Source organism: Biomphalaria glabrata, chromosome 6 (genome assembly GCF_947242115.1).
Source record: "Biomphalaria glabrata chromosome 6, xgBioGlab47.1, whole genome shotgun sequence".
Lineage (NCBI taxonomy): Eukaryota > Metazoa > Mollusca > Gastropoda > Planorbidae > Biomphalaria > Biomphalaria glabrata.
The window spans coordinates 28,676,154-28,702,807 of NC_074716.1; the positions used below are offsets into that span (position 1 = coordinate 28,676,154).

General features: G+C 35.0%; 2 protein-coding genes across 11 annotated transcripts in view; one reads left to right on the forward strand and one right to left on the reverse strand.

The window, feature by feature from the left end:
• Window positions 1-4,008, forward strand: part of LOC106068019 (serine/threonine-protein kinase MARK2-like) — a 74,692-nt gene extending 70,684 nt beyond the window's left edge. For 4 of the 5 annotated variants that reach the window (XM_013227301.2, XM_013227303.2, XM_013227305.2 and 1 more), the window contains exons 12-13: window positions 166-349; window positions 1,230-4,008. In XM_013227301.2, the coding sequence (XP_013082755.2) occupies window positions 166-349; window positions 1,230-2,344 (1,299 nt within the window). In that variant the 3' untranslated portion in view covers window positions 2,345-4,008. The remainder of the gene's footprint in view (window positions 1-165; window positions 350-1,229) is intronic. The other variant, XM_013227307.2, reaches the window with a different exon arrangement.
• LOC106068018 (biotin--protein ligase-like) lies at window positions 4,004-23,884 on the reverse strand. Of its 6 annotated transcripts, none has more exons than XM_056032433.1 (12): window positions 23,762-23,884; window positions 16,928-17,193; window positions 14,977-15,147; window positions 13,688-13,841; window positions 12,434-12,640; window positions 11,534-12,168; window positions 11,134-11,313; window positions 10,264-10,597; window positions 8,433-8,593; window positions 7,279-7,393; window positions 6,077-6,296; window positions 4,004-5,825 (listed from the first exon to the last, which is right to left on the reverse strand). In XM_056032433.1, exons 2-12 carry the CDS (start codon window positions 17,177-17,179, stop codon window positions 5,654-5,656), a joined length of 2,601 nt encoding a protein of 866 aa, XP_055888408.1. In that variant the 5' UTR covers window positions 17,180-17,193; window positions 23,762-23,884; the 3' UTR covers window positions 4,004-5,653. The 6 variants fall into 6 exon arrangements, with proteins under 6 accessions (XP_055888408.1, XP_055888409.1, XP_055888412.1 ...); XM_056032434.1 differs by lacking the exon at window positions 23,762-23,884 and adding an exon at window positions 19,402-19,500; XM_056032437.1 differs by lacking the exon at window positions 23,762-23,884 and adding an exon at window positions 19,459-19,477.
• Between the last annotated feature and the right edge of the window lie 2,770 nt (window positions 23,885-26,654).

The following is a 26,654-nucleotide window of genomic DNA, read 5'->3' on the forward strand; positions in this document are numbered from 1 at the left end:
ACCTGAACGATCCATCACTTTAACTGCCTTTCTTGTTTTACTATCGTACCGGTCTATCGCCATCAAGCTGACAAGAATTTATAGCTTATAGAAGTCATAGTAGTATGGAAATAGTTAAAATGACTTTATTATTATTTTAAATCATTTCCATTCATTTTGTTTTAGGATATGAATCATAAGGCACAAGTTAAAGACACAAATAGACAGCCATCCAATCCAGAATTAGAATCTCACTCCTTGACACTTCAGTCACGGGGTTTGACTTCGGTTGCTACCGACGCCACTGATATAACAATAGATGCCAACAACAGTAAAAAAGATTCGGGAATTGTAACAGATGCCTCTCACAGTAAGTTCATTAAAAAAACAAAACAAATATAGGCCTAATATGTCAAAATCTGTGTTGACTTAACTATATATATAAGTCAGCCCACAAATGGACATCCATTGAAACCTGTGAACTGTGGTCACTATTCAAATGTCAGTAGTCTCACATCATTACATGCCTTGTTTGTGACAAAGCACTGGACATGTGCCCAAATATCCACATGGCCAGTCCACCCCTGAAAATTTTTTTTTTTGTCATTGATATCTCTACATGTCTAAACACTTTAATTACTAATGAAATAGAGACAAAGAAAGAAAGACATTAATTTAAGCACAGAAATAAATATAAAAAAAACTTAACCAGGTTTCTCATAAACAAAACAAAACTAAGTATCTTTCATTAGCCTTGCAGTCCAGCTCTAGTTTGTACCCAATAAGCCTTCTTGTTTGATTGTAAAGGTTTTGTAAGGTTACAACGGAAGCTCCTCTAACTGTTAGAGAATACGATTAAAAAGGAAGAAGGAAGGAAGGATGTCATAGCTTCATTCTTTTACAATTTTTCCATGCCAAAAGTAGAAAGTTGGCATCCCAACTGGGCTTTATAATTCCTCTAAGAATTGTTTATTGCTCTTTCGTGCATTAGAATCATTGTTTAAAAAAAAATGATATTTAAAAAAAATAACATCTATGATAGAGATAGATCAATTGGACTAAATAGACTGATTGGCTTTTAATGAAAACTTGTAGGCTTAAGGAAGCTTGGTGAGATAAAAACAAGCCAGATCATCCAAAATCTTCAAAGCATTGCCTATTCTCTTGGTTACAACATAATTGTATTATTTTTATTTTGTTTCATAACCTCAATTTGTGAAAGTTAACCAAATTTTTTTTTTCAATTTCAGCAGACAGCCTTGATCGTAAAGAAAATCAAAATCCCTTGACAAGATATGATTCCATAGATCTTAAAACTGGAGCCCTTCTAGCAGATTCTTCCACGCACTCTGACGTGTCAAGGTCCAGCAACAAAGAGTTGGGTCCGAGCTCGTACTCAATGGAAAACTTTCAGAAGCATCAAGCAAATGACCTTAAAATTAAAGCTCCTACAGGGGTCAGTGTAATTGCCTCCAGACTGATGAAACAGATGGACGTGGGTCGCGATCTGATCGATAAACTGACCCAAAAATCTAAAGCCGTTGAAATAGGCTTCTTCAAGGGAGAGAAGCTACAGCTATCCAAGAATGACAATACAATGAGAGAGTCCTTGCCGCCTTCTCCAAGGATGGCCCCACATCTTGGCCGCCATGATGAAACATCAGAGGGTCCCATTAATAAGCAGCAGACTTCAATCTACACTAAGTTCAAGATTCACATCAAATCTAAGGACAAGTCCAAAGAGGATAAATTTGGCGATGAGAATCTTGTCGTCAACAGCCCCGCATCAGGGCGACGGTATATCCCGAACAACAAACTATTGGCAAGAAGAGCCCTCGCCAGAACAGATGACATGAACACTGTCAACAAATTCCAGGAAACTGGGCACATTTATGCCATCAACAATGAAGCTTACAAACATGTGGGTAAACCATCCCCAGTCATTAGTAGAGCTGCTCCTAAACAGTTTGTTACGTTCCGAAGTGCACAAGACAGACCTCGTCTGTCTGAACTCCACCCTCTGCATGAACTCAAAGATTACCAAAAGGCGAAGACGTCAGAATCTATGACATTGCATGGCAAAAACTTACTCAACATCAATTATAATGGTGAATCAAATACCGCCTCTAAAAGGTCAGTCTCGCCGCCTTCCAAAACAGTCATCGTTCGAAGAAAATTGGCCAAGAGACATCGTCTAGGGGAGCTAACTCCTCCAGGAAGTCACGTGATTCAGGACTCTGATACTGACATGAGCACTAACTTGTTCATTACAGACATTCTTGACATGAAGTACAGATCCAACGGAGTCATTGACAGTAGAAGGTCTCCCCTGCCTTCCATATCTCCTGTACACACTCACAGATAAATCTACAAGGTGTTGACTGTAAAGTAAACAAACACCCCAAAAATAATAAAAGTCTTTATAATAGAAGCATTTATGTAGTTAACTAACTGGTTCCTTATGAGATGTCATATGTCACATTGTAGTGAAGCAACTAGAAGACATTTATAGAAATTGTGTTGGGAAAAGTTAAAGAAATCAGGCAGTTTGTAAAGACCTTCATTCGGAGCCTGAGAACTACACACTCAGACTGCCTAGACCAACTAAGCCAGCCATTAGTTTCAAGTGCCAACACTTGCCTATGTAACAAGTGTCCAGCTAGTAGCGTACAACTTTTCGTCTTTCCACAACAAACTAACTTGGCCCAGAATTCACTTGGCTTAGTGCTGTCTAGACAGTCATGTACAGACTGTTCACTCATTATGCAATGTCTGTATACAGGCATTCTATCTAGTTTTATTTAATATAAGCAATTTCGATGCGTAAGACCATCACCAGGTGTATCAAGTTCACCATTGTATATTTGTATAACAATACTGAACTATTTATATTCCAGCAATCAGTTATTGTGATCAGTCTGTCTACCACCAGATGATATTTTCTTTGTTGTTGCTACCCCCCCCTCCCTTTTCGCCTGCCTCATTCCGTTTTTTTGTACTGTTTGATCAGCATTCACCAAGTGTTGAATGATATACTCACTAAAGCATGTTCACAAAGATATTTATTGATCAGTATTGCTGTAGAAACCAAAAGCTACTAGATTCCTGTGCCCTTGTATATTGAGAATTACTTTTTCGTTATAGTGAATTGTATTTTGAAGAGATCTGTCTGGTTCCTGCTTACTTTCAGAATGAGAAAAAATTAGCCTTTAATTCCAAGGAAACAAAAATGGACAAATTCTTGGAATGTGTTCACACAGCCAGTCCAATGGTGGAATACAATGTGCCTTGTATTTGTTGGTCAGGTACAGATGAATAGTTTTATCATTTAGAATGGGGTAATAAAAGGCCATATTATTGTAAGATACTGATGCAAAGAAAAGTCTCTTATCATTTAGAATGGGGTAATAAAAGGCCATATTATTGTAAGATACTGATGCAAAGAAAAGTCTCTCTACAGACAGGAAGCAGTGATGTTCAGACTGAAAGATTTTAATATTCTTTCTTTTATCATTTTCTACCAATATTTCTTTTTCTATTGATTAGTTTTCTATTTACATTATGCTTAATTTCATTCGAGTTTGTGTATATAGTATATAAGGGACACAGTGAATGTATATAGAAGATATAATGAACACAGTGAATGTATATAGTGTATAATGGACAAAGTGAATGTATATAGTATATAAGGAAGGGACACATTGTTTATAGTGTAAAAGTTTTGTCAAACACTTGAAATAGTTTCAACAAAATATTGACTGGAAGTGTGATAAACATTTATTCCAAAAGTTGGTCATTGCTGACTGATTGTGATTTAAGATTGTAAAGGATGTTAGTTTGTGGGATGCAACTTGTTTTGTTTGTGAGGAGACTGTGGGAATGAAAGAATATTGTGTGTGTGTGCATGCATGAATGTATAATCTCTGGCTGATGTTGCGTATTTATTTGTAAAATTTTATATTTCTTCACGAGTTTTTAATTTGTAATTTTTTTCACAGTTGAAAATAAAGTTAAACAAGACATGAATAACTCTTGAATTTATTTGTTTCTGTGACATTCTCAGAAGTTTGTAGCCATCAAAAAACAAAATCTGCATAGAGAGTAAATATGGCAAGAAAACAAAAAAACAAATATCACCTAGTCTTGAGTCAGAAGTGAACAAACATAATAATGCATAAGCACACATAAGAAATTGAAATTACGAATCAAAATTTAACTCTTTCTCTCCTTAATTATTTACCACATTCTGGTGGAATCAACGTTGGTATCGTCACTTAGGAGAGAAAGAGTTAAATTATCTTTCCCTAGTCAAAATTAATAACCAGTTAACATATATTACAAAGCATAAATAATATAATAAATAGAGGTAATATTACACATTATTATTAGTATAGTATTTTAAAATGTAAAGGAAACTATCCAGTAAACAAATTCTTTCTTGGACATACATGTAATGTTAATTGAAAGAGTTACTTTTTCTTGCTCATAGTATGAACAGGATTTCGTATGATTCTTGTATCATTGCACTAGTAGGCAATCTGCAGTGGCCTAAACTTAGACCTTGTTTATTAAATGAAAGTGAGCAGTCTGTATGAGGTTTATTTTTTCATTAACTAAGTTGATTTCACTTATATTATTAGTTTGGCTTAACTAATCTATTTAGTGCGATTTCAATACAATGACTCAAATGTATGTGCTTATTCTAATTTATTTTATTAGTTGAATATAAAGATATTTTGTTTGTGCTTTGTCGATTGTCTTGTGTTGATAGGAGAACAAAGAAGCCACTCAAATCTGGCAACTAAAGATACACTCATTCAACTCAAACAAAATGTGACAGTTCGTATACAGTTGCAAACTACACTTAGTAGCATTGAATACAATCCAAAGATATGTTCAACTCAGCCACTTATTGGGCTATTAGGACAAGTGAACAAACATTGAAGAAGGAAAGGGTGAAAGTGAGACTAAGAACATAATTATCTTCTTTTTTTTTTAAGTAAAACTGTAATATATAAGATAAAGAGACACTGAAATTGACATAAATCCCAAAGTTCAAAATACCAGTCTTCATCAAGATTTGAGCTATAGAACCATTGGTTCAGAAACAGATGAGCTTTACATCTTCTGCACCCATAAAAAGGGGGGAGGGAGGGACCTGTTCCTTTGTATAGCCAATAAGCACAACTTTTTGTTGTTGATTTTGTTCACTCTTACTATATTGAATTCAACAAGTAAATGTGAACAGACATTCCAAAAAAGAAATCACTGATCAATAGCATTCATCAAATATTTTAAATTTAGTAAACACATGATTCACTAAATGAAAATAGCTTAAATCAAGATAGTATTTTGAAATCAATGCTTTTAAATACATTGCATAAAAACAGATTGTATTTCGTTTCATGGTTATGAGTTAATAGACAAAAAATAATGACTTCTTGTGTACACCGGCCATCTTGTCTCAAGTCTTGATTCCTTTCAATCTTTCAGAACAATGCTTCCTAGTCTTTGAGTTGCTTTTTACACTCAATATAACTTCTCTCATTTGGAGCACCAGCACAGCATTACATGGAAACAAGTCAACTCAATGAGAGATGTTGAAGGAACGGCTGTAGTTCTTATGATGTCATGACAGAACAAGGCTGTCAGTCTATTTGGTAACTGTAACTAGTTATGTGGACTTGACATAGATCAGGTTGTGCATCATGTCGAAGGAGTTTCCATCTGGCTGAACACTCAGTAACTTCTGGTCTGGCGTCTGGATGGACAAGAAGCCATGCTCATCAAGTCCAATTATTTCACCTTGAGTAGGTTGGTCAAGCTGAACAGTCACTTTAGCACCACTGTAAGAGGTAAAGCATGATGTGACCAAAGATTTAACAACATCAAGTCATAAATTTAAAGTCAATTTATTTTAGTCTATGACTTTAAATATTGACTTTATGGTCTAAAGTATCATCTCTCAACCTGAGACTAAAATACCATTGACAAATCGACCACGGATTTAAAAAATGCTGCTTTTGTTGATAATAAATCATGTACAAAACTTGATCTTTAAGATAATAACTAACTATTTTGACCAAATGAGACTGACCTATGCAGCCAACACCTATAGTACTGCTGGCAGAATTGTAAATGGCCTGACCTATTGAACTCCTCAATAAGACTTTCTAGTATAGTGAGAGTCCTTGCAATTAGCTGGCCAGTGCTTAGGGGTGGAAGGTCAGGCAGGTCAGGGTATGAAGTGTTGTACAGTCGAATGACATCATTGATACAAACAGTGGGATTACTATTAGACACATTAAAGCCACAACCTAAAGGATAACAAATGAATATACACAAGAGATTTTTCAACAGGATCTGTTATATAATTAATTATTTGTTGTTAATTGTTCACCAAAGTTAAACTCAACACCGACCTCATATGAGGCTATAAAAAAATTTGTGGCTAATATTTGAATTTTACCTTAGTGTGTGTAATAAAAATTACATTACAAAGGAATTGTTTTCAGTGATGCCCAAAATACGGCCCGCGGGCCAGATCGACGTGGTCCCATCCGGCCCGCCGAAGCGTTGGCACAAAGTAAAGAAAATCCCCCCTCCAAAAAAAAAATAAGGTTGAAAAATGTATCTTCACCTACTTTAGGGCTCTCATGTTTTTTCTGAATGGATTGGTAACATGACCTTTAACATTTGTGTATTTATGAACAGGGACTTTGAATGTAGAATCTACCAGGAAATGTTGGCGGATCTTTACTTTTATGAACATGACAATAAGCCAACATCTTTGTTTTATAAAGAAAGTGTGACTGATTAAAAAAAACAACAACATATACATCGACATTATAAAATAAATATGGGGCATCCTTGGTTTGAATTACGATTAAAAAATTAACTACAACTAGAGATTGGAGGATCAATGGGAATATTCCCCAAAAAGAAACAAGAAAATGTGTCGGTTTTAAAGGTACCCACACAGTTGCTAACATTTTAAGTAGAGAAATGAAGCTATTTTCTGACGCTTAAAAAATTATAATCGTCAAATATCACAAATCTAGGGGGTTCTGGTAAAATAGTTTTAGAACAGTTCATTTAATTTTGTAACTTTTTGGTCATGTGGCCCGCGAGACGAGTGTTGGAAAATTAAATGGCCCGCAGGTCGAATTAGGTTGGGCATCACTGGTTTAAAGCATTTACATATAAAATATGTACATGAAAATGAATTAATAGTATTTTATAAGAATTAATACTATCACTAATTAAAGTCATTTTTCATTCTATTCTATGTTAACCTACCAATGGACGCATATATTATAGTATCCATAATGGTAGAGGTCACTAAAACACCACCAAGTTTCATTTCTTTACCATAATAAATGTCATTAGGCCACTTTAATCTGAGATCTAGTTCCTGTAACATAAAAACATTTCCTATAATAAATACAAACTAATCCAATAAGTTTTTTCTTGTAACAAATGTATGAGTTATATATTAGTTTTAAATGTGTACTTATAATTTGATTTAGTAAAAGTTTATAGGAAGAATTGATTATCCAGTTATTCTTTGATTAAAGATGTAGCAATAGTCAGGGTAAATATGTTACTGCATGATTGAAACAGCTGAGCTATAGAAATCAAGAAGAATGCTCTTTGCTTACTGCAATTAATGAGGGGCCTCGATGATGATTCTTAGAGTGTCCAAGCTTGGACGAGTTATCATAAATATATATATATATATACAGATAAAGTTAATAAATAACATCAGTTTGCAGCTTATACATAAAGTAGTTGTGTGGGTCGTATTAGTCTGGGATGACTCTAGCCGTAGTTCATCTCCTTCTATGTATATACTATGTCTAAATAAGTAATGTGAGGGGTGAATGTTGGAGGACAGTTGGTCATTAAATAATAATGTGAAGTTTGACCTTCAGGTATTACAAAACAGCTAATAAAGCATGTCACGTTTGACTACAACTTGGACATGATGTGAGACAGGTAACCATAAAAATGGGGGTGAGGGGGATATGGTTCTCCACCTTGAGATGTAGAATGTACTATTTTTATATTTTTCAGTACTGCTTTTTAGACTATTTGGATACATATATCTGTGAGACTTATGTTCATACAATGTATTGTAGGGTGGGAATCTAAAATATCATTACTATAAACAATAGTAGAGTGACTAGAATGGGTCTAGTCTTTTTTAGTTTATTTGAAGACTGTATAACTATTAAATGTGTATTGGTAGTATTTAATTATGTCAGATCTCTGTAAAAATATTGGCCTGATGAAAGTGGTAAACCTCAATGTTTGTTACAAAAATTAATGTATATCCTAATTAGTAACACAAGAATTTTTCATGTGTATATTTAACCATTGTTACATAATTTGTAATAAATCTCTATGGGCTTAGACTAATGACTAATCTAAATAAAAGAAACTGGACTGACCTCATAGCCAGGCAATGTCACAACACTCTGCACCACTGCCAAAGACACCATGTGTTGTAAGAAAGAAACTCTTTGAGCGAGCTTGGTGCCAACACTTAACTGGATTGGAAGGGTGAACATAGCACAGCCTAAGGGACTCAGCCATGCATTGCCTCCCCTACCTGCCACACAAAAATTGTTATACAATGTGGAGACATTTCAAGACAACAATTATCCATTTTTCATTTACTCAGAGACAGGTCATCTTTAAATGTTTTTTATTTATTTTTCATCCATGAAATCTACAACTGTGGTGCCCAACCCTTGTCAGCCTTGGGGCCATATAAATGTCTGACATACATATCAAGTGCTAAGTCCAATGGAACTGAGCCACAGTGATTTCATAATGCAACGAGAGCAGAAACTACAAGAGGCTCAATAGCACAGTATCAAGAGCTGTATTTTGAGCTTTGTTTAAAGAGATACAAATGCTAGTAGGTTTTCTATCACAACTTTTCAAGGCAACTCTTTGTCTGCCATAAAGGCATAAGCTCTAGAAATCTACTGCCCACTTAAGCTTTGTCTACCATATCTTTTTATGATGTTTGTGAGATAAAAGATTGAAATACTACCAATGAGAGCCAAACATAATATTTATGTTATGTATTTGATTAAATCCAATCAACAATTTTTTTTTTCCTACAGAGCATAATAGGATGAGACAAAATATGTATGGAAGATGAAAATCGAAACTAGGGAATCATGCACTTGTGAAGTGTACAAAGAGAATGCTGCCTCAGACCACATCCTTCAAATAACAAACTACTGGCCCAAACACACCCGGTTAGAAGACACAATTGTATGTAGTACTGCTTGATCAGGAAACCACTGTGCAGTTTATTTCAGATATATAGCTCCTCCTTCATGGTCAAAGATGAGCACATTTCTCATTTCCTATGGACTCGAAGATGGCTGTAAAGTCCAATGCTCTGGAATGGGTGAGTAAGTTCAGTTGCAGATAGGCCTGCTTCTTCTCTCAACTTTTTGTTGATTTAGCCGCTCTTTCGCCCTAGAAAGTCTTCTTGCTTCAAATCTTGAGACTCCGAGACTCACAGCTTCATGCTATGAGGAGCAATCGAGAGCTAGTGCTTCCCAGACGTGAATGTCGATATCACATTCCTTGAAGGAGTTCTTGATAGTGTCTTTGTAGCGCTTGTATTGGCCTCCCTGGGAGCGCTTTCCTGCACACAACCACCAGTACAGAAGTCGCTTGGGAAGGCGATTGGCTGGCATGCAGACTACATGTCTTATGTTTTGTTATCAGAACCCTTCAACTTCATAATGAGAATGAAGAAGAAGAAATTAAAATTTTCACAAATAGCTTTAAAAGCTTTTTGATTTACTATTAAGAAAATACAAAGTAAATAGTAAATAAATAATTATTAGCATGCTTTGTATTGTTCGCATCATAGTGTGAATGTGGAATGGTACGAATGTGTGTTGAAAGAAGAAAAAGGTAACCAAAAATGGAAAAAGATAAACAAATAGCGTTTATGGTGTTCAGTTATTAAATTAAGAATAAATAATTTATAAAACTATGATATATTTATGAAGAGTCTCAAAATATGCTTCAGTTTTGTAAAAGTTCATAAATCTTGTACAGTAATTTAAATAAAAACTACAAATAATATCCCAATATTGTAGGAACTAATGTATTTAAATGCTGAAATGATCAATAAAATAAAATTACTTACAAATCACAATCAAAATATGTAAGTTTAGTTAAAAGAAATAACTGTATTTAAATATTTTTTAAAATCTCATTTACTTTAATTTAAAAAAACATAATCACCTTTTCCTTTGGTCTGGCGCCCAGCAATAGCTATAACTCCAATGTTTTCAGGAACAGAGAAAATTAAACCATCAAACACAGTCATGGTGGTTGGGATGACGTCTGTATAGAAGACAACTTGACCTAACGTGGATGTCTTCAAGTTCTGCCAGTACTCAGACAGCCTAAAGAACTGAGTCTGGATATCACAGTGCACAGATGTGATTACAGGGAGCAGGGATGGTGTGGTTTCCTGTCCATAATTGTCCACAAACTTGAGGCTAATGTTCTTTGACTTTAAAACCTCATCTCTGAGCCGATGTTTGATAGAATTAAGAAAACTTTCTTTCAATCCCTTGAATGAAGGGAAAAAAAAAATTATTATTTAAGCTCAGTATCTGACGATTAGCTGCTAAGAAATATGACATTTTTATTTTAATGAATAAAAGCGTAGTTTAACTTTAAAAAATGTATTACAACACAAATTTTGCTACTATTGTTTAAATTTTTGTATTCCTTTATTGAATAACAAGTATTTGGGCTATGTCATTGCTATTGACTTTAGTAGACTGCTAGCTGATCCTTTTCTTATTAAACTTCTATCAGGAAGAATCCATACTTTGTTAGAGCATGATATCCCTTTTCAAGCTGAATTAATAGCTAGGGCCATAAGTTGTTTGGCTCAACAAGTGACTCGTTTAAAAACATAAAGTATATTTAATATGTGCATTGTGATCCAATAAATTGCATAAACTTTACAGACATTTGTTTTTTGTGAGACATAATAACAAAGAAAAAAAAATTTTTTTTCTTTGAATCCTAACAAACACTTTGACTTTCTGTCCTATGTGGGCATCTTTTCGACTACAAGAGTGAAAGGATGGTTCTTACCACTCTCCGTACCAGCAGAAGACAAGGAGTGAGTGCTGGTATATTGCCTGGACTGGTGTCGATGCCCAAAGATGTTAGGAGGTCACGAAAAACTTCCAGTCTGTCAGCATTGGCTTGTTTCAGACGAGCAAATGATTCAGAGTCTGTAGCATAGTCAGCAGGATCCCTCTCAAGCAGAAGCTGAGTAATGTTTTTTTTTTATAAAAACTTTGTACAGATTTTTATATGGTCAAATGATTATAAACTGCTAAACATTGCATATTAAAAATAAATTTGTATTTTAGAATATTTTTTAAATACTAGTAAAAAAATAAATATTTGACAGCACTATTCTAGATCACCATGCTTAACATAAATGTAGGACTTTTAAGTTGTCCCTAGATTCACAAACAAAACAAACCTGTGAGAGAACCACAACCCCAGATCCATTCCCACAAGTCTTAAGAACCAAACATTTCTTATTCTGGTCATGATTCATATTTTTCTCATCTGCTCTTGAACCTTGATCCAATGGGACAATAACTTCTGCATATTCATTATCTGCAGTGTAATAATAGGGTCCCCTAAAAGTTGTGACAACGCTATTTCCGTATTTAAACTGAATCAGGGTGTTCTTTCTTGTGTCTGTATCAACAGATTTGTTTGAAAATTTAGAGTCAATGCTACAGTTGAAACTTAGCAGCCGGCCGCAGTGAAGATGGATGTAGTCCTGTATTTTGTTTTCCTCATCTGTGCTCAACTGTGGGCAGGACGACACTATGAGCAAGGCTGCATTGCTGGTCCAAGGTGCAGAGAGCAGAGCCTCATGTGTCAGATGGTAGATGGTGTATGCCTCAGTGTTTATTACCATCTCTAAACTTGATTTGATGTTTGCGAAAATTCTCGCTGTATCCTTAATCCCACAGTAGACAAGAATATTAGGTGGTTTGGTAGGCTTTTTGATAAATGGTTGAGTCTCATTGTTGCTAGTAGCAGAGGGCTCTTTAGCATTCACGTCTTGATCCACAGATGATTTAGAAAAACTTTGAACAGCATCTATTTGAGTTCAAATATAAAAACAATGATTAAAATTAGAGAGAATTAATTTAATAATAAGATGAACAAATATTACATATTTAATTATATTCAAGATAGATCTCTCAATACTGGATGAACAGAATGCAACTATCTAATACTTATGCATTTTCAATCAAGCTATTTCAAAGTCTTATAATAACATCCAATCAAAAATCATTCTGAAAGATGACCAGATGAAGTACTGAAACCAGAAATATTTTTATTATCCATAAGAAGCAAATACCTGAAGAATGCTCATTGTTTCTTTGTGAATACTTATTGGAAATGATTGGAGTTGTCTCCTCTGTATTGCTGGAATGTTGAAGTAAGTTAGTGTTTGGAGTTAACTCATCTTGGATGCAGGAATTTTGCAAATCTTCTTCAGACTTGTACATTGGATAATTATCTTCAAGAGGAACAAGTTTTTGTGGTGTCCCTTTTGTTTTTACACCTTCAAATTTAAAATTTAAAATTTCATTAATAAAAAAAAATTAAAAAAAAATTAATATTTAAATTTTGCTATAAGCACAAAATTGTTAACAACTGTTGAGATGTAGCTCCAGATAGCCGATCCTAGATACCCTGTAGAAGACATTAATTAACTCGCACAGAAATAGGAATAAAAGTTTAAAATCCTCTTTCATGAACAGAATTAACTTCACGAGAAGAACTCATATCCATTGTTTTCCCTATTTTATATTCACATGATGGTTCAAAGCTACTCCATCAATAGCGGTGGATGAGTGGTAAAGCTCTTGGCTTCCGAACCGAAAGGTACTGGTTTCAAATCCTGGTGAAGACTTTTGGATTTTTAATTTTAATATTACTTTGGCTCTTAATTGCATATGCATGGTAATGCATTGAACTTTGAAATATCTGGAGGTGCAGTGGCTAATCGCTAAGACGCTTTGCTTCCGAACGAGGTTCCCAGGTTCTAATCCTGGTGAAGACTTGGATTTTTATTTTGGGATCTTTGAGAGCCTCTGATTCCACCCAGCTCTAATGGGTACCTGACATTAGTTGGGGAAAAGTAAAGGTGGTTCATCGTTGTACTGGCCACATAACACCCTCGTTAATCCTGGGCAACAGAAACAGATTATCTTTATATCATCTGCCCTATAGATCACAAGGTCTGAAAGGGAAATTTCACTTTTTTTTTAACCTCTATATTCACATTTCTCTGTCTCCCTCTTTTATACATGACCCATCCTTCTAAACATAGTATATGCATGGCATCATTCAATACACACACACACATACACACTCGATAACACTTTTTTTTTTAGTACATTAAGGCCAAGAACAACAAGGGCAACAATTGAAGAGGCAAAGTATATGTTCTAAGGTATATTCTTATAATCTCCCTTTCCCTGCTCTCATCCCTGAGCTGAAGGAGCCTCTTTAATAAACATTATATTAACTATTTGCTTTTGATAGTTAAAAGACAAATTAAGCAACCAGAACAAACAAAACATTGTAAATCACTAAGTGTACTAACTAATGATTCTAATGAGCTGTAAATCTTCATCCAATGAAAGATGGCCTTGACCAAAGGCATCTGTCAATATCACAAGTCCACCAAAACTGCACTGTAAAATGATTCCAAATGGCTCTGCACTTTTCCATGCAACTGGACATCCATGTTTTAAAACCTATAATAGCAAATCAAAAAGAAAAAAGGTTGCTAGTATTTGTGGTTGTCAAACTCGACTGCTCAGAGCAGCTACTGAGCAAGGTGAAAGGTTAGATGTGTATGTGAAGAGACATGTTCCAAATATGGATCAATTTGTTGTTTGTTTTTTTTTGGTTTTGTGTCTGACCAAAATATCAGGAGATATTTGAGAGAATAAATATACAGGTAAAGACAAATTTCTTCCTAAAGGTGAAGAAAAAACATATCCATCTATTTGTGAGATTATAATAATAAAGGAAAAATGAAGCAATCAATATATCAGGGTCATTGGTCAGTAATTAGTATCGTCATTGATTATTATTTTTTGTTAACTGTTTAAAATTCAAAGCATTTGTCAGTCAAACTATTTAACTCCTACTTTTACTACTTATATGATGTCAACAAGTGGTTTAGGTTTGATGTAATAGTCTACATCATTGGGCTATTTATTTCATTGAACTGAGTCTGAAGATATTAAAAGAAATGTATTCAAAACTGTCTTTCTTCAGTGTGCTATAAAGACAAATCCAAACCTGAACACCTAAAAAAAAACATCTTTTCTAATGATATCCTTTTATAAGTGTACTGCCTGTACAAGTCTACAATGACCAACCACCTTTCTCTTTGTCTTTTTATAGTCAAAATATTTGTATGGTCATTTATTTTCTGTAGCCCACACTCTACCCAAGTAGTATTTACTATTTTGTATCAATCTCAAGTGAACTCCTTACAGCCACTTATGCTTGCTCAAATTGATTGGTTATATCACAATTTAGCTGCAGGATGGCTGACTGATCATAAGGAATGTTCTCTGGACAGTTATAATAATCCAGGGTTCGAACCCTGCCTGCTGCCATCCTGTAGAAGGTTTTGGTTTGGATGTAATTATCTTCAAATTTGAAGGAACATCAGAAAAATGTAAAACAACAAAGCAAAGGCCCAAGTCTAAAGTAATACTTGAAGCAGAAATAGAATGGGCTAGGCATGAACGAAAAGATGGGAGCAGAAGATACTGGGAGAAACTGAGATAAATACAAGTTTAAGTACCCAATACTATCTAATGTGTGTTATTGCAGTCAATCAGGCATGTTGTTGGACTCGTTTTTGGAACTCACATTGACTCTGTGTGCTGGAGGAACTGCCAGAGCTTTATCAGCAAACTTTTCCACATCCCTAGGTCTTTTAGCTTCTAGCATGATGTAGATGTTTTCTTCTGGGCCAGGAAGCTTGGTGTGACTTTCTAAATAGGATGTATAGGATGTCCAGGTGCTGAGGTCTATCTCATACTGTAACAAACAAAATTCAATTCAATTCAATTTAAAATAGAAATATCCTAAATAACAAGATAACTACTTGAATGGCACTGTTTTCAGAGTTCTTGACTAGGCTCACTTCAGAAAAAAAATGTATTATCTAGTAAATCTTTGTTTCTCTATAACAAAGAAATAATCACAGAGCTTTACTTTTCAAAATTAAATTCTTATTGCACCCACCACAAGATTTTTTTGGTAACATAAAAAAATGAAAGAAATGAAAGTCTGAAATATGATATTATATGAATTTAAATTAAAAATTATTGTTTAAAATAACCAAAAATATTTGCATGTGTATAATAAATAATGTTTCTTCAGGAAATTAAAATCTTCTTTCATTGGATTTTTATAATACTCAAACACATTCAGGAAATACAACTTCTCGAAAAATAAACCAGCACAATTGCATTCCATGACATTAAATTTATAACATATAAATCTGTAAGTTTAAAATGCAAAGCAGAAATTCATTTTTTTTAAATATTGCTTATTAATTTGTAAACAAAACTACACCAATAAGTTTGATGAAATTAAGAATGCCTGAAGATGCCCAGTAAAACTATTTTAAAAAAAAAAGTAAAGTACCCTATTTCAGTTTTTGCAATCTAAGGGGCAGATGTAAAGATCATCTGTTTCTTTCGTTAATCGTTACAGTTTATGAGTAGGATGTTCATGAGGCCAGAACAACGACCCACCACTTTACTTTCCCAAATAAAGTCAGTTACCCATTAGAGTTGAGTGGACTCAAGAGTATCCTTAAAATTAAAATTCCTAGATTCATACCCAGGACCTCGTGATTCGGAAGCTAAGCCCACATACCACTCAGCCACCATGCCCCCTTACAATTATGATCAAATAAAAAATTGATCTAAATTAATTTAATTCAATTATTTTTAAGATTTAGAGCAGGCATTCTCAACGTGTCAGGAACTAAAAAGATTAAATACGGCTATAATATTTGGTAAATTGCACCTCGAATCGTAAGACGATGCTTCCACTGACCGTTTTCATGACTTCGTTTCAAATGAGCAATAATTTTCTTTGTTTTTATCTCCATTTTCATTTGCTTCTGAAAATGCTGCTGGTAATGTGCAACTAGAGCTGATAAAAGAGCAGTTAGATTCTTGTATAAAGAAGTGGCTGCGCCAAAATTTAGTTTTTTACCTTAACGGTATGTTCAATTGCGGAAATTTGCAGCCAGAATTCTGGCTATTTTTGCAAGCACTGATCTCTTTGAGCAGTTCTTTTCTATAATGAAAGCTACAAATCACCTCACCGTTCGAGATTATCTGATAAAAATTTGTCGTCAGTGATGATATTGTCAGTGGCAAACAAACTTCAACCTGATATTAATAAACTTGTATCCCAGAAAGATGTCATCAGGACAAAGAAAAATATGCGCAATCATAGTAATTTTTAATCAAGGCGTTGTATTACAAATTTAGCTAAGGGACGGTTATGCCATTAATTATTGTATTCTATTGTATTGTTTCTAATTTACGTAAAACTAGTAATCTGTTTTGCAAATGATTTTTGGCTGCGGCCCCACAGGCCATTATAATAATTTTTTATGCGGCCCATACACCTTAACGAGTTTGATATGCCTGATTTAGAGAGAATTTATTTAGTCAAAAAATTCTCAGCAACATACATATGATTTATATTTATGTTACACTCATGGTGCTGTTATCTATGTTTTTGTCAAACAGAATTTATTCAATCTGTGCACCTTATTTCCTAGAGCATTGCTTACCATTACATCTGCACTAGAAATTTTTATATAATCATCTTCATACTCCAATTTCTCATTGCTACTAGATCCAAGTGGAAACAAAGATGGTCTTCTAACACTCTCAGATAGAGATTTTTTAGCTCTGTTAATGAAAAAGCTGGAAGTGCGCAGAATTCTGTTCATGGCTAGACCATACTGTCGTTGACGAAATAATCCACTAAGCCACTGAACTGTACACAGCACAATGTTGCCAAGAGTAAGGAAGAGCATCATGAAAATGTTCCAGTCTGCAACAAAAATAAATTTTCATTTTCATTTTCATAGCGATATTTTGAAAGAAATAAAAATAATTAAATGGAAAATAATAAAAATGAGTTTTGATTTTTGGCCATCACTAATATCATTTTTAAAAAAAGAAGGGTAAAACACTGCTACCAAGAAACCTTTGTTTTCCAGCGCTTACCAAGCAGCCCATCATATTTGTATCTTTGAATTTTTAATTTGATAGTTTTGGCAAAACTTCCAAAAAGGATTTAATAATGCATTTGCTATGTGTCTTAACAATGCCAATAAATTTAGTTTCTTTTTCCTTTGTAAGTCAAGAGTACTACCTTGGGCCAAAGGCCTCTGGTTTGAAAATGTCCTTTTTTTACCTGCCTCCGAAGAAGGAGGGTAGAGCCAGGCTTAGTGAGTTTGAGTTTTTGGCACATCTGCACACTTTAGTCCATGTCGTGCCCGTAGGCGTAATGAGATTTGTAAGTCCCACTGTGCATTAGCTAAACAAGACCTATATATTAGATGTCCAAATAATCAGGGAGATGTGTAATTCACTACCTTTCCTGTCTATTGAACCAAAATAAAATAACAAGGAGTGTGTGGTGATGTTTACAGTTTCTTTTGGACAATTCTCTTACATGGCATCCTTCACAAGCAGAGAAGAAAGATACGGAGCATAGGAAAAGTGACATCTAATCAAAGACCTGTGACTTAATTATACTGGAAGAAGAAGTGATCATGTCGTGATAATGTACACAGGAAAAAAATCTGAGCGGCAAGTGGCACTTGATAATCTGAAAGTTAAGATGTCGAATTATTGAAAAGTCAGAGTCCTGAAAGTTAGATGTACTTCAAAGAATTTAGCCATATATATCAAAAAAATTATACTATATTTACAATGTACAGTAATAAGATATTCTCTTAAACTTAGACTCTTTGTATAAAATAAACAAAAGACAAAAAAGAAAAATATACTGATCTAAAATATGCAAGAAACTTTCTCTCAACTGGGGATATTCGCCCAATTTAAATGTTTTTCTCATGGTGTGAATTTTAAAAAATGTTTTATTTTCTCTCTATTTTTCCCAATGTCATAAAAAAGTAGGTTGCCGGGTGCCATATATTGAAGAAATTTCAGTGGCAGCCTCGCCACGGTCATATCTCTTTAAAATTTCTTAGTTTTCATGAGATTATAACTTGGCTTACTATCAAACAAGACAGGACAAAAACTTCAAAGTTAAAAAATACAGCAGGTAAACTGTCTAATTGTTATAGCAGAAATACAAGAATGTATCCACACAGCAAGAAACAAATAAGAAGAGGCGAGACTCAAAATGTGCATGTGCAGCTGAAGCATAAAGTTACTGAGTCTGCACCATGTAGGATTAAAAAGTGTCAAACTATCAATGGTCAACTGTAGTTAATATTTCAGAATCCAGTTGTTCATGGAAGACACTTTGGGAAACACTGATCTACAGCGCCCGTGACCAATCTTTATCTAACTCTTGTGACTTTGTGGCACTCTTGATTTTTTGCATTACTTCTTTATTTTTTATTGACTAGATAATTGATCTAGACCTAGATTAGTAGATAATAGTCTATATGAATATATGATCTACTCTCTACTATCATCTACTATTCAATTGCCTCAATTGGTACACTGTTGAGTGTGGAATCACTGAGACTAGTGTGAGTGTAGACCCATCGACTGATCGAGTTTTCCTTTTTAAAATCAACAAAGTCACATCAAACTTTGATTCAAAAATTTCAATATCAAACTAAAGCAAAGTAAAGTGTTATTTTGGTAGTAGACTCTCTACTGTCACTGACTCTACTATCGGAGACTAAGACTACTAGATCTAGATCTCTAGGCAAAGTTAAGTAGTAGATGAACCGGATGATGAGTAGATAATAGATTAGATCTAAAATCTAATTATAATCCCTACGAACCTAGCCTGGCCTAGCTAGATTAGTTACAGTAGAGATATGAACCAGTGACTGAGTGACTTGGCAGAATTTAAGTCATTGGTTAATATCATAGATATTCATATGCATGACTGAATTCTGCATGAGTGCATGACGCGTAGGACGTAGATCTAATCATCTTATTCTTTTTTGAAGTAACGCTAATGTCTCACTCACTTTTTCAACTAGATCTATATATATAATAAATATAATAATAATAGTATAGTATTTAGAGTCTAGATCCAAGACTTAACATAGTACACTAGACTAGATCTAGAGTATTCTAGAGTCTAAATCTAAATACGATGGACTTAGTTATTTTGTTATTCCATGGTGCTCGCAGAGTGGCACCCCTTTGATGCCGTGAAAATGAATCCGTGTAATATTATTATTTCGCTTTTGAGTATACGCGTTCCCTGAAGCATAGCTGTCTTTTTACGTAAATCTAACGTAGGCCTAATTAGTAAGCGTAATAATAATAATAATAATAATAATAAAATAACACCTTTCAACCGTTATTATACTGTAGGATTTGTTTCACAGTAGTGCAAAACACCTAACTAGAGTCTAAATATTACAACTATTTTCTACGATACAAAATTGTATCCACTAGCGGATCCAGAACTTTGGAGTGGGGGGGGCGATTTTTTTCCAAACCCTAACCCTAACGCCCAGTAAACCCTAACCCTACGCATAAACGTGCACACACACACACACGCGCGCGCACACACACACACATATATATATGTATATATATATATATATATATATATATATATATAAATATGAGAATAAAAAAAGCAGCATTTCTCAACCTTCGGCGAAAAACAAAACAACTGGGGCAGCGCTATAAGGTTCTCTGGTGAAGTTCGGGGCGAAGCCCCGACGCCATAAGCGTTTTCTTGCTTTTTTCACTGCAGAAACGCATTCCCCTCACAAGTACAGCTCATTATTCATCAATGGAGTTCGGGGCGAAGCCCCGACCCCATAAGCGTTTTCTTGCTTTTTTCACTGCAGAAACGCATTCTCCTGACAAGTACAGCTCATTATTCATCAATGGAGTTCGGGGCGAAGCCCCGACGCCAAAAGCGTTTTCTTGCTTTTTTCACTGCAGAAACGCATTCTCCTGACAAGTACAGCTCATTATTCATCAATGAAGTTCGGGGCGAAGCCCCGACCCCATAAGCGTTTTCTTGCTTTTTTGACTGCAGATACGCATTCTCCTGACAAGTACAGCTCATTCTTCACAATGTAGTTCGTGGCGAAGCCCCGACGCCAAAAGCGTTTTCTTGCTTTTTTCACTGCAGAAACGCATTCTCCTGACAAGTACAGCTCATTATTCATCAGTGGAGTACGGGGCGAAGCCCCGACGCCAAAAGCGTTTTCTTGCATTCTTCTCTGCAGAAACGCATTCTCCTGACATCCACAACTCATTACCCATAAATGAAGTTCGGGGCGAAGCCCCGACGCCAAAAGCGTTTTTTTGCATTCTTCACTGCAGAAACGCATTTTCCTGACCTGAAGGTCATTATTCATACTATTAAAAAACGACCTTTCGAATAATGTTGTACTTGAAAAATATTCTAATTTGAATTTATAGGCCCATAATACATTGCAAATAAAACCGATTTGTTCCTTGAAAAGATAGAATACCCCACGTATTTAGATTTTTGCTTTGAGGATCGCCGCCGAATAAAAACTTATTCGATAAATATTTTTCAAGAAAACTCTAGTATAAATTGTGAGTTATAGTCCCAAATTTATTTAGCTAGAAAAATATCAGATTGAAAAGGTTGGGAAAAGGTGACTATAAAAACGTTATTTGAGTTTAGAACTCATCTCAATCATGACTCTTATACTGAAAAATTTCGTTTGAATTCTAACTTTTCCAATGCAAAGTCTTTCTTAAAATACTTATGATAACTTCATGTGAAATTACAAAAACTCTGTCTGGAAATGGGAATGGCGGTATAGTGAAAACGATTAATCCTCGCTCCTTTACTAATTTCTGCTAAAGATTGCATTTGGCATTAAAGAATAGGTATGGGGCGACTCGATATAAGAATTTGATTTATAGTATATATAAATTATATTAGTGACAGATTTTTTTTATTTTGTAATTTCTTAACTATAATACAAAAAGAAAAAGTATTGATTTGTCCGATGGGGGAAATGCGATTGCATGTATCACCCCTCCCACCTGGTACAACCCTTTTTCATTTAAATTGACTAAAGAGACAATTTGAGATTAGAGTGTGGTACGACATATTTACAATGGGTCACATATCAATACGTAGTTTATATTATATAGATATTCAACAAATTTTGTTCACAAACTATGATTTCTCCATAAAAATAGGACCGCCCCCCCCAGCACTCAGAGGACTAGAGCGAGGAGGGCAGTACATGCAATCGCCCCCCCTCACCCCACCGAATCGGCCAAAATACCAGAAAGGGAGAAACATAATATAAAATTTATATATTAATTCAACTAATTTTGTTCACAAACTATGATTTCTCCATAAAAACGGACCGCCCCCCCCACTCAAAGGGTTTAGGTGGGAAGGGCAGAAGAGGTATTCGCCCCCCCCCCCCCCCCACCAATCGGCAAACAGGGAACGACATAATATAAAGATCGGTTAAAATATCAATAACAAGTTACAAGGATATAGATATTTAATTGATTTGTTAGCAGGCTGTGATTTCTACCAATAAATTGGACCGCCCCCCCCACTCGAAAGTGTAGGGGGGGGGGCGGGATTGATACCATCACCCCCTCCCGACCCCACCAAATCGGCCAACGTACTAGAGGGGTAAGGGGGCGAAATAATCTAAAAATAGGTTGAAATATAAATAATTAGTATATATTTTTAACATAAGTAATAAATTCGTATACAAATTGTGTGAATCCTATACTAAAGTTCGTCCGCTCCCCCTTCGGGGGGGGGGGGTCGGCCGAGTGGGGGGGGCGATCGCCCCTACCGCCCCCCCCCTGGATCCGCCAGTGATTGTATCCTAGGCACTAGAGGATCCAGAACTTTGGAGTGGGGGGGGGGATTTTTTTTCAAACCTAACCTAGCGCCCAGTAAACCCTAACCCTATGCATAAATGTGCGTACAGCATATATATATGTATATATATATATATATATATATATATATATATATATATATATATATATATATATATATATATATATATATATATATATATATATATATATATATATAAAGAGAGAGAGAGAGAGAGAGAGAGAGAGAGAGAGAGATAGATAGATAGATAGATAGATAGATAGATAGATAGATAGATAGATAGATAGATAGATAGATAGATAGATAGATAGATAGATAGATAGATAGATAGATAGATAGATAAGAATTTTTTTTAAAAAGCAGTGTTTCTCAACCTTCGGCGAAAAAAAAAACAGTCATGTTGAGGCCTTTCTCTTTCAAGCTTGGGGGTCTGGGGGAACGCTGTATGCTTCTCCAGTGAAGTTCGGGGCGAAGCTCCCACGCCAAAAGCGTTTTCTTGCATTCTTCACTGCAGAAACGCATTCTCCTGACATCTACAGCTCATTACTCATCAGTGGAGTTCGGGGCGAAGCCCCGACGCCAAAAGTGTTTTCTTGCATTCTTCACTGCAGAAACGCATTCTCCTGACATCTACAGCTCATTACTCATCGGTGGAGTTCGGGGCAAAGCCCCGATGACATAAGTGTTTTCTTGCATTCTTCACTGAAGAAACGCATTCTCCTGACCTAAAGCTCCCTATTAAAAAAGGATCTTTTGAATAGTGTTGTAAACTATTCTAATATGAATTTATAGGCCCTTAATATATTGCAAATAAAACCGATTTGTTCCTTGAAAAGATAAGATACCCCACATATTTAGATTAAAGCTTTGAAGATCGCCGCCGAAGAAAAAATTATTCGATAAATAATATTCAATATAATTCAAGTGTAAATTGTGAGTTATAGTTCCAAATTTATGTATCTAGAAGATATCAGATTGAGTAAAGGTTGGAAAAGGCGACTAGGCAACAACTATTTTGGTTTAGAACTCATCTCAATCGTGACTCTTGTACTGAAAAAATTCGTTTGAATTCTAACTTTTCCAAAGCAAAGTCTTTCTTAAAATAATTATGATAAATTCATGTGAAATTACATAAACTCTGTCTGGAAAGGGGAGGGGCGATAGAGTGAAAACGATTAATCCTCGCTCCTTTTTATAATTTCTGCTAATGATTGCATTTGGCATTAAAGAATAAGGGTGGGGCGACTCGATATAAGAATTTAATTTATAGCATATATAAATTATATCAGTGACAGATTTTTTTATTTAGTAATTTCTTAACTATAATACAAAAAGAAAAAGTATTTGTTTGTCGATGGGAGGGAAGGCAATTGCAAGTATCGCCCCTCCCACCTAGTACAGCTTTTTTTCATTTTATATTTAATAATTATAAAATTTGAGATTAGAGTGTGGTGCGACATAATATACAATGGATTCACATATCAATACTGCTATAACTTAGCTAAATAACCTCAACGAAAGGATTATGAAATAACAAAATAGAATGTTTAATAACCAAATAGGAAACTAGATCTAGAATTACACTAATCACATCACAAGCGTCGTTTTCATCTCTAATCATCGGCCATCTTGACTTCCTCTGTTCTCTATCGTGTCCTCTGGTACACAATGTCGCGCCAAATGACAGTGCGCAATGTAGAGTCATAACAATACGTAGTTTATAGTATATAGATATTCAACTAATTGTGTTCACAAACTATGATTTCTCCATAAAAATAGGACCGCCCCCCCAATAAGAGGGCTAGAGTGGGGAGGGCAGTACAGGCAATCGCATACCCCTACCCCACCAAATCGGCCAATATACCAGAAAGGGAGCGAAATTATATAAAATTTATATATTAATTCAACTAATTTTGTTCACAAACTATGATTTATCCATAAAAGTAGGACCGCCCCCCCCCCCACTCAAAGGGTTTAGGTGGGAATGGCAGTAGAGGTATTCGCCCCCCCCCCCCCCAATCGGTCAACAGGGGAACGACATAATATAAAGATCGGTTAAAATATCAATAACAAGTTTTAATCATATAGATATTTAATTGATTCTGTTAGCAAGCTGTGATTTCTACAAATAAATTGGACCGCCCCCCCCCCACTCAAAAGTTTATTGTGGGGGGTGCCGAATTGATGTCATCGCCCCCTCCCGACCCCACCAAATCGGCCAACATACTCGAGGGGGGGGCGAAATAATCTAAAAATATGTTTAAAATATAAATAATTAATATATATTATTAACCTAAGTAATAAATTCGTATACAAATTGTGTGAATTCTAATCTAAAATTCGTCCGCCCCTCCCTTTCGGGGGTGGGTCGGCCGAGTTGTGTGGGGGGGGGGCTATCGCTCCTACCGCCCCCCTCCCCCTGGATCCGCCAGTGATCCTAGGCCTACTATAGGTGTTTGTTGTTTTTTTAAGTGGATCCAAAAGATCTTACTTGCTCTCAATTATCACATTGACTCTCTCAGCAGTCAGCATATAGAATGTTGGAATGCTCCCATGTTAGAAGAGTTGGTCTACAGATGATAGCTTTGTAAAAGATGAAGACGGCTTTTGGTAAAACTAAAGGAGAACAATTTATTTAAAAGTCATATTTTTGGTAAGAACAGCCCTACATAGAACAAGCCAGTATGGAGAAAACTTCCTGATGTTAAACCACTGCGCAGGTTATATCAAACATAGGACTTCATGTCTGAAACCTCCAGCTTTAAAATGAGAACGAAGAAGAAATTAAATTAAATTGACCATCTAAGAAAGTAGGCCTACCTACTTAAGAGTTTGGACTATTTCAATGTTCTCTGCAGTTACCAAAACTTTGCCTTTTTTTCTATTATTATTTTTTTTTTTACATTTAATTTAAAAAATATCAATACATTTTTTTATTTTGTTTATTTCATATTTGTCATTATTTGTGTCTGAGTTCTCAGGGAGAGTTTCGTTGTTTTTGTTGTTGTTTTTTTCACATTTTGTTAAGGAACAAAGAGGATTACCTGATCGATAATCACTAACGCAAAAAAAATCTACCATAGTGACGATATCTCAGCCCTTTTGTAGGTATACATATGTTTGATTTTGCACAATTTACCTAATGGAAGAATAGGAGGACTTGTATAAAATGAATATTTTTACGTTCCGAATACAGGAAATAAAATATCAATGATTTATCTCAGATCTCTTGAGTTAACGAAAATGAAAATGAAATGAAATTGAAACTTAGTGACTGATTTTTTGCTTTGAGTTTGTTTATTTTAGGTGAGATTTTAATACTAAACCATCACTTGCCCCAGCACAGCCAAGGGGTTTTGAGTTTAAAACCCCCTACCAGGGGGTTTTGAGTTTAAAACCCCCTACCAGGGGGTTTTGAGTTTAAAACCCCTTATCTGGGGGTTTTGAGTTTAAAACCCCCCTACCAGAGGTTTTGAGTTTAAAATTCCCTACAAGAGGGTTTTGAGTTTAAAACCCACTACCAGGGGGTTTTGAGTTTCAAACCCCCTACCAGGGGTTTTAGCAGTTAAATCCCCCTCTTCTATAAAACAAAACCAAACAAGATGCAAACGACAATCCCCAAATTCCAAAAGCACAGTTAAGGTAGATTTTGATTTTAAAAACCCCTCCGAAATATATTACAACAATGTTAACAACAAAAAACATTAACAAAGTGTTGTGATAACTCACTAGCATGTAATGGAATATTGCAAAGAGTTTTAGTGAATAAGTAAAAGAAAATTGATGAAAAAGATGTTAGATGCTGTTGTAGACTGAAGTTTGCTGGATTTCGAAAAGGTTTTTTTATTGCTCGTTTTGTTCAGCCCTTAAATACAATTTTGAATTTTTTTTCTTTGAGAAACAGGAAGATTCAACGGTTTGCGAAGACTTTAAGCAGGCTAACAAATATTTTTTTTTATGGTAGGCATCTAACGCAAATGAATGAAACCAACCTTCGACTGCTACAAAAGAAACGCAAATGAATGAAACCAACCTTCGACTGCTACAAAAGAAATGGACTTTCATTGATTATATAATTTTTTCTTTTATTGAGATATTAAATCTATTTTAAAGAGTTTTACAATCTCACGTAACTTGTTTGTTAACAAATGAAATACTGCATAAAGACACCGATATCTGCAATTCACACAACAATGCTCTATGAAGAAATTACGATTCGCTTTTAGAATGTAAATAAATAAATAAAAAAAAAGACAATTATCAAACATCTGTTACCGATGTTCAAATTGAGCTGCAGGACAAAAAAGATTTACAAAATTATGTCTTCAGTAAAAAGAATGCTAACATAGGAAGCACGAAAGAGATAAGGCTGCATTTGAATGTTTCAGTAAAATTCCCTAACTTTGGTTGAAATTTAAATTACGTTTTAGCTTTTCCATCACATAGCCTACATGGTTAACCTAGATTTAGTGTGT

Bases quoted from the DNA above. Each gene is read 5' to 3' on its own strand.
- LOC106068018 (XM_056032433.1), bottom strand. From the start codon at position 17,179: ATGATGCTCTTCCTTACTCTTGGCAACATTGTGCTGTGTACAGTTCAG. The intron at 15,148-16,927 runs GTAAGCAATGCT...TGTTTGTTACAG, and splicing joins TTTCTAGTGCAGATGTAATG to TATGAGATAGACCTCAGCAC. The intron at 10,598-11,133 runs GTAAGAACCATC...CCTTCATTCAAG, and splicing joins TTCTGCTGGTACGGAGAGTG to GGATTGAAAGAAAGTTTTCT.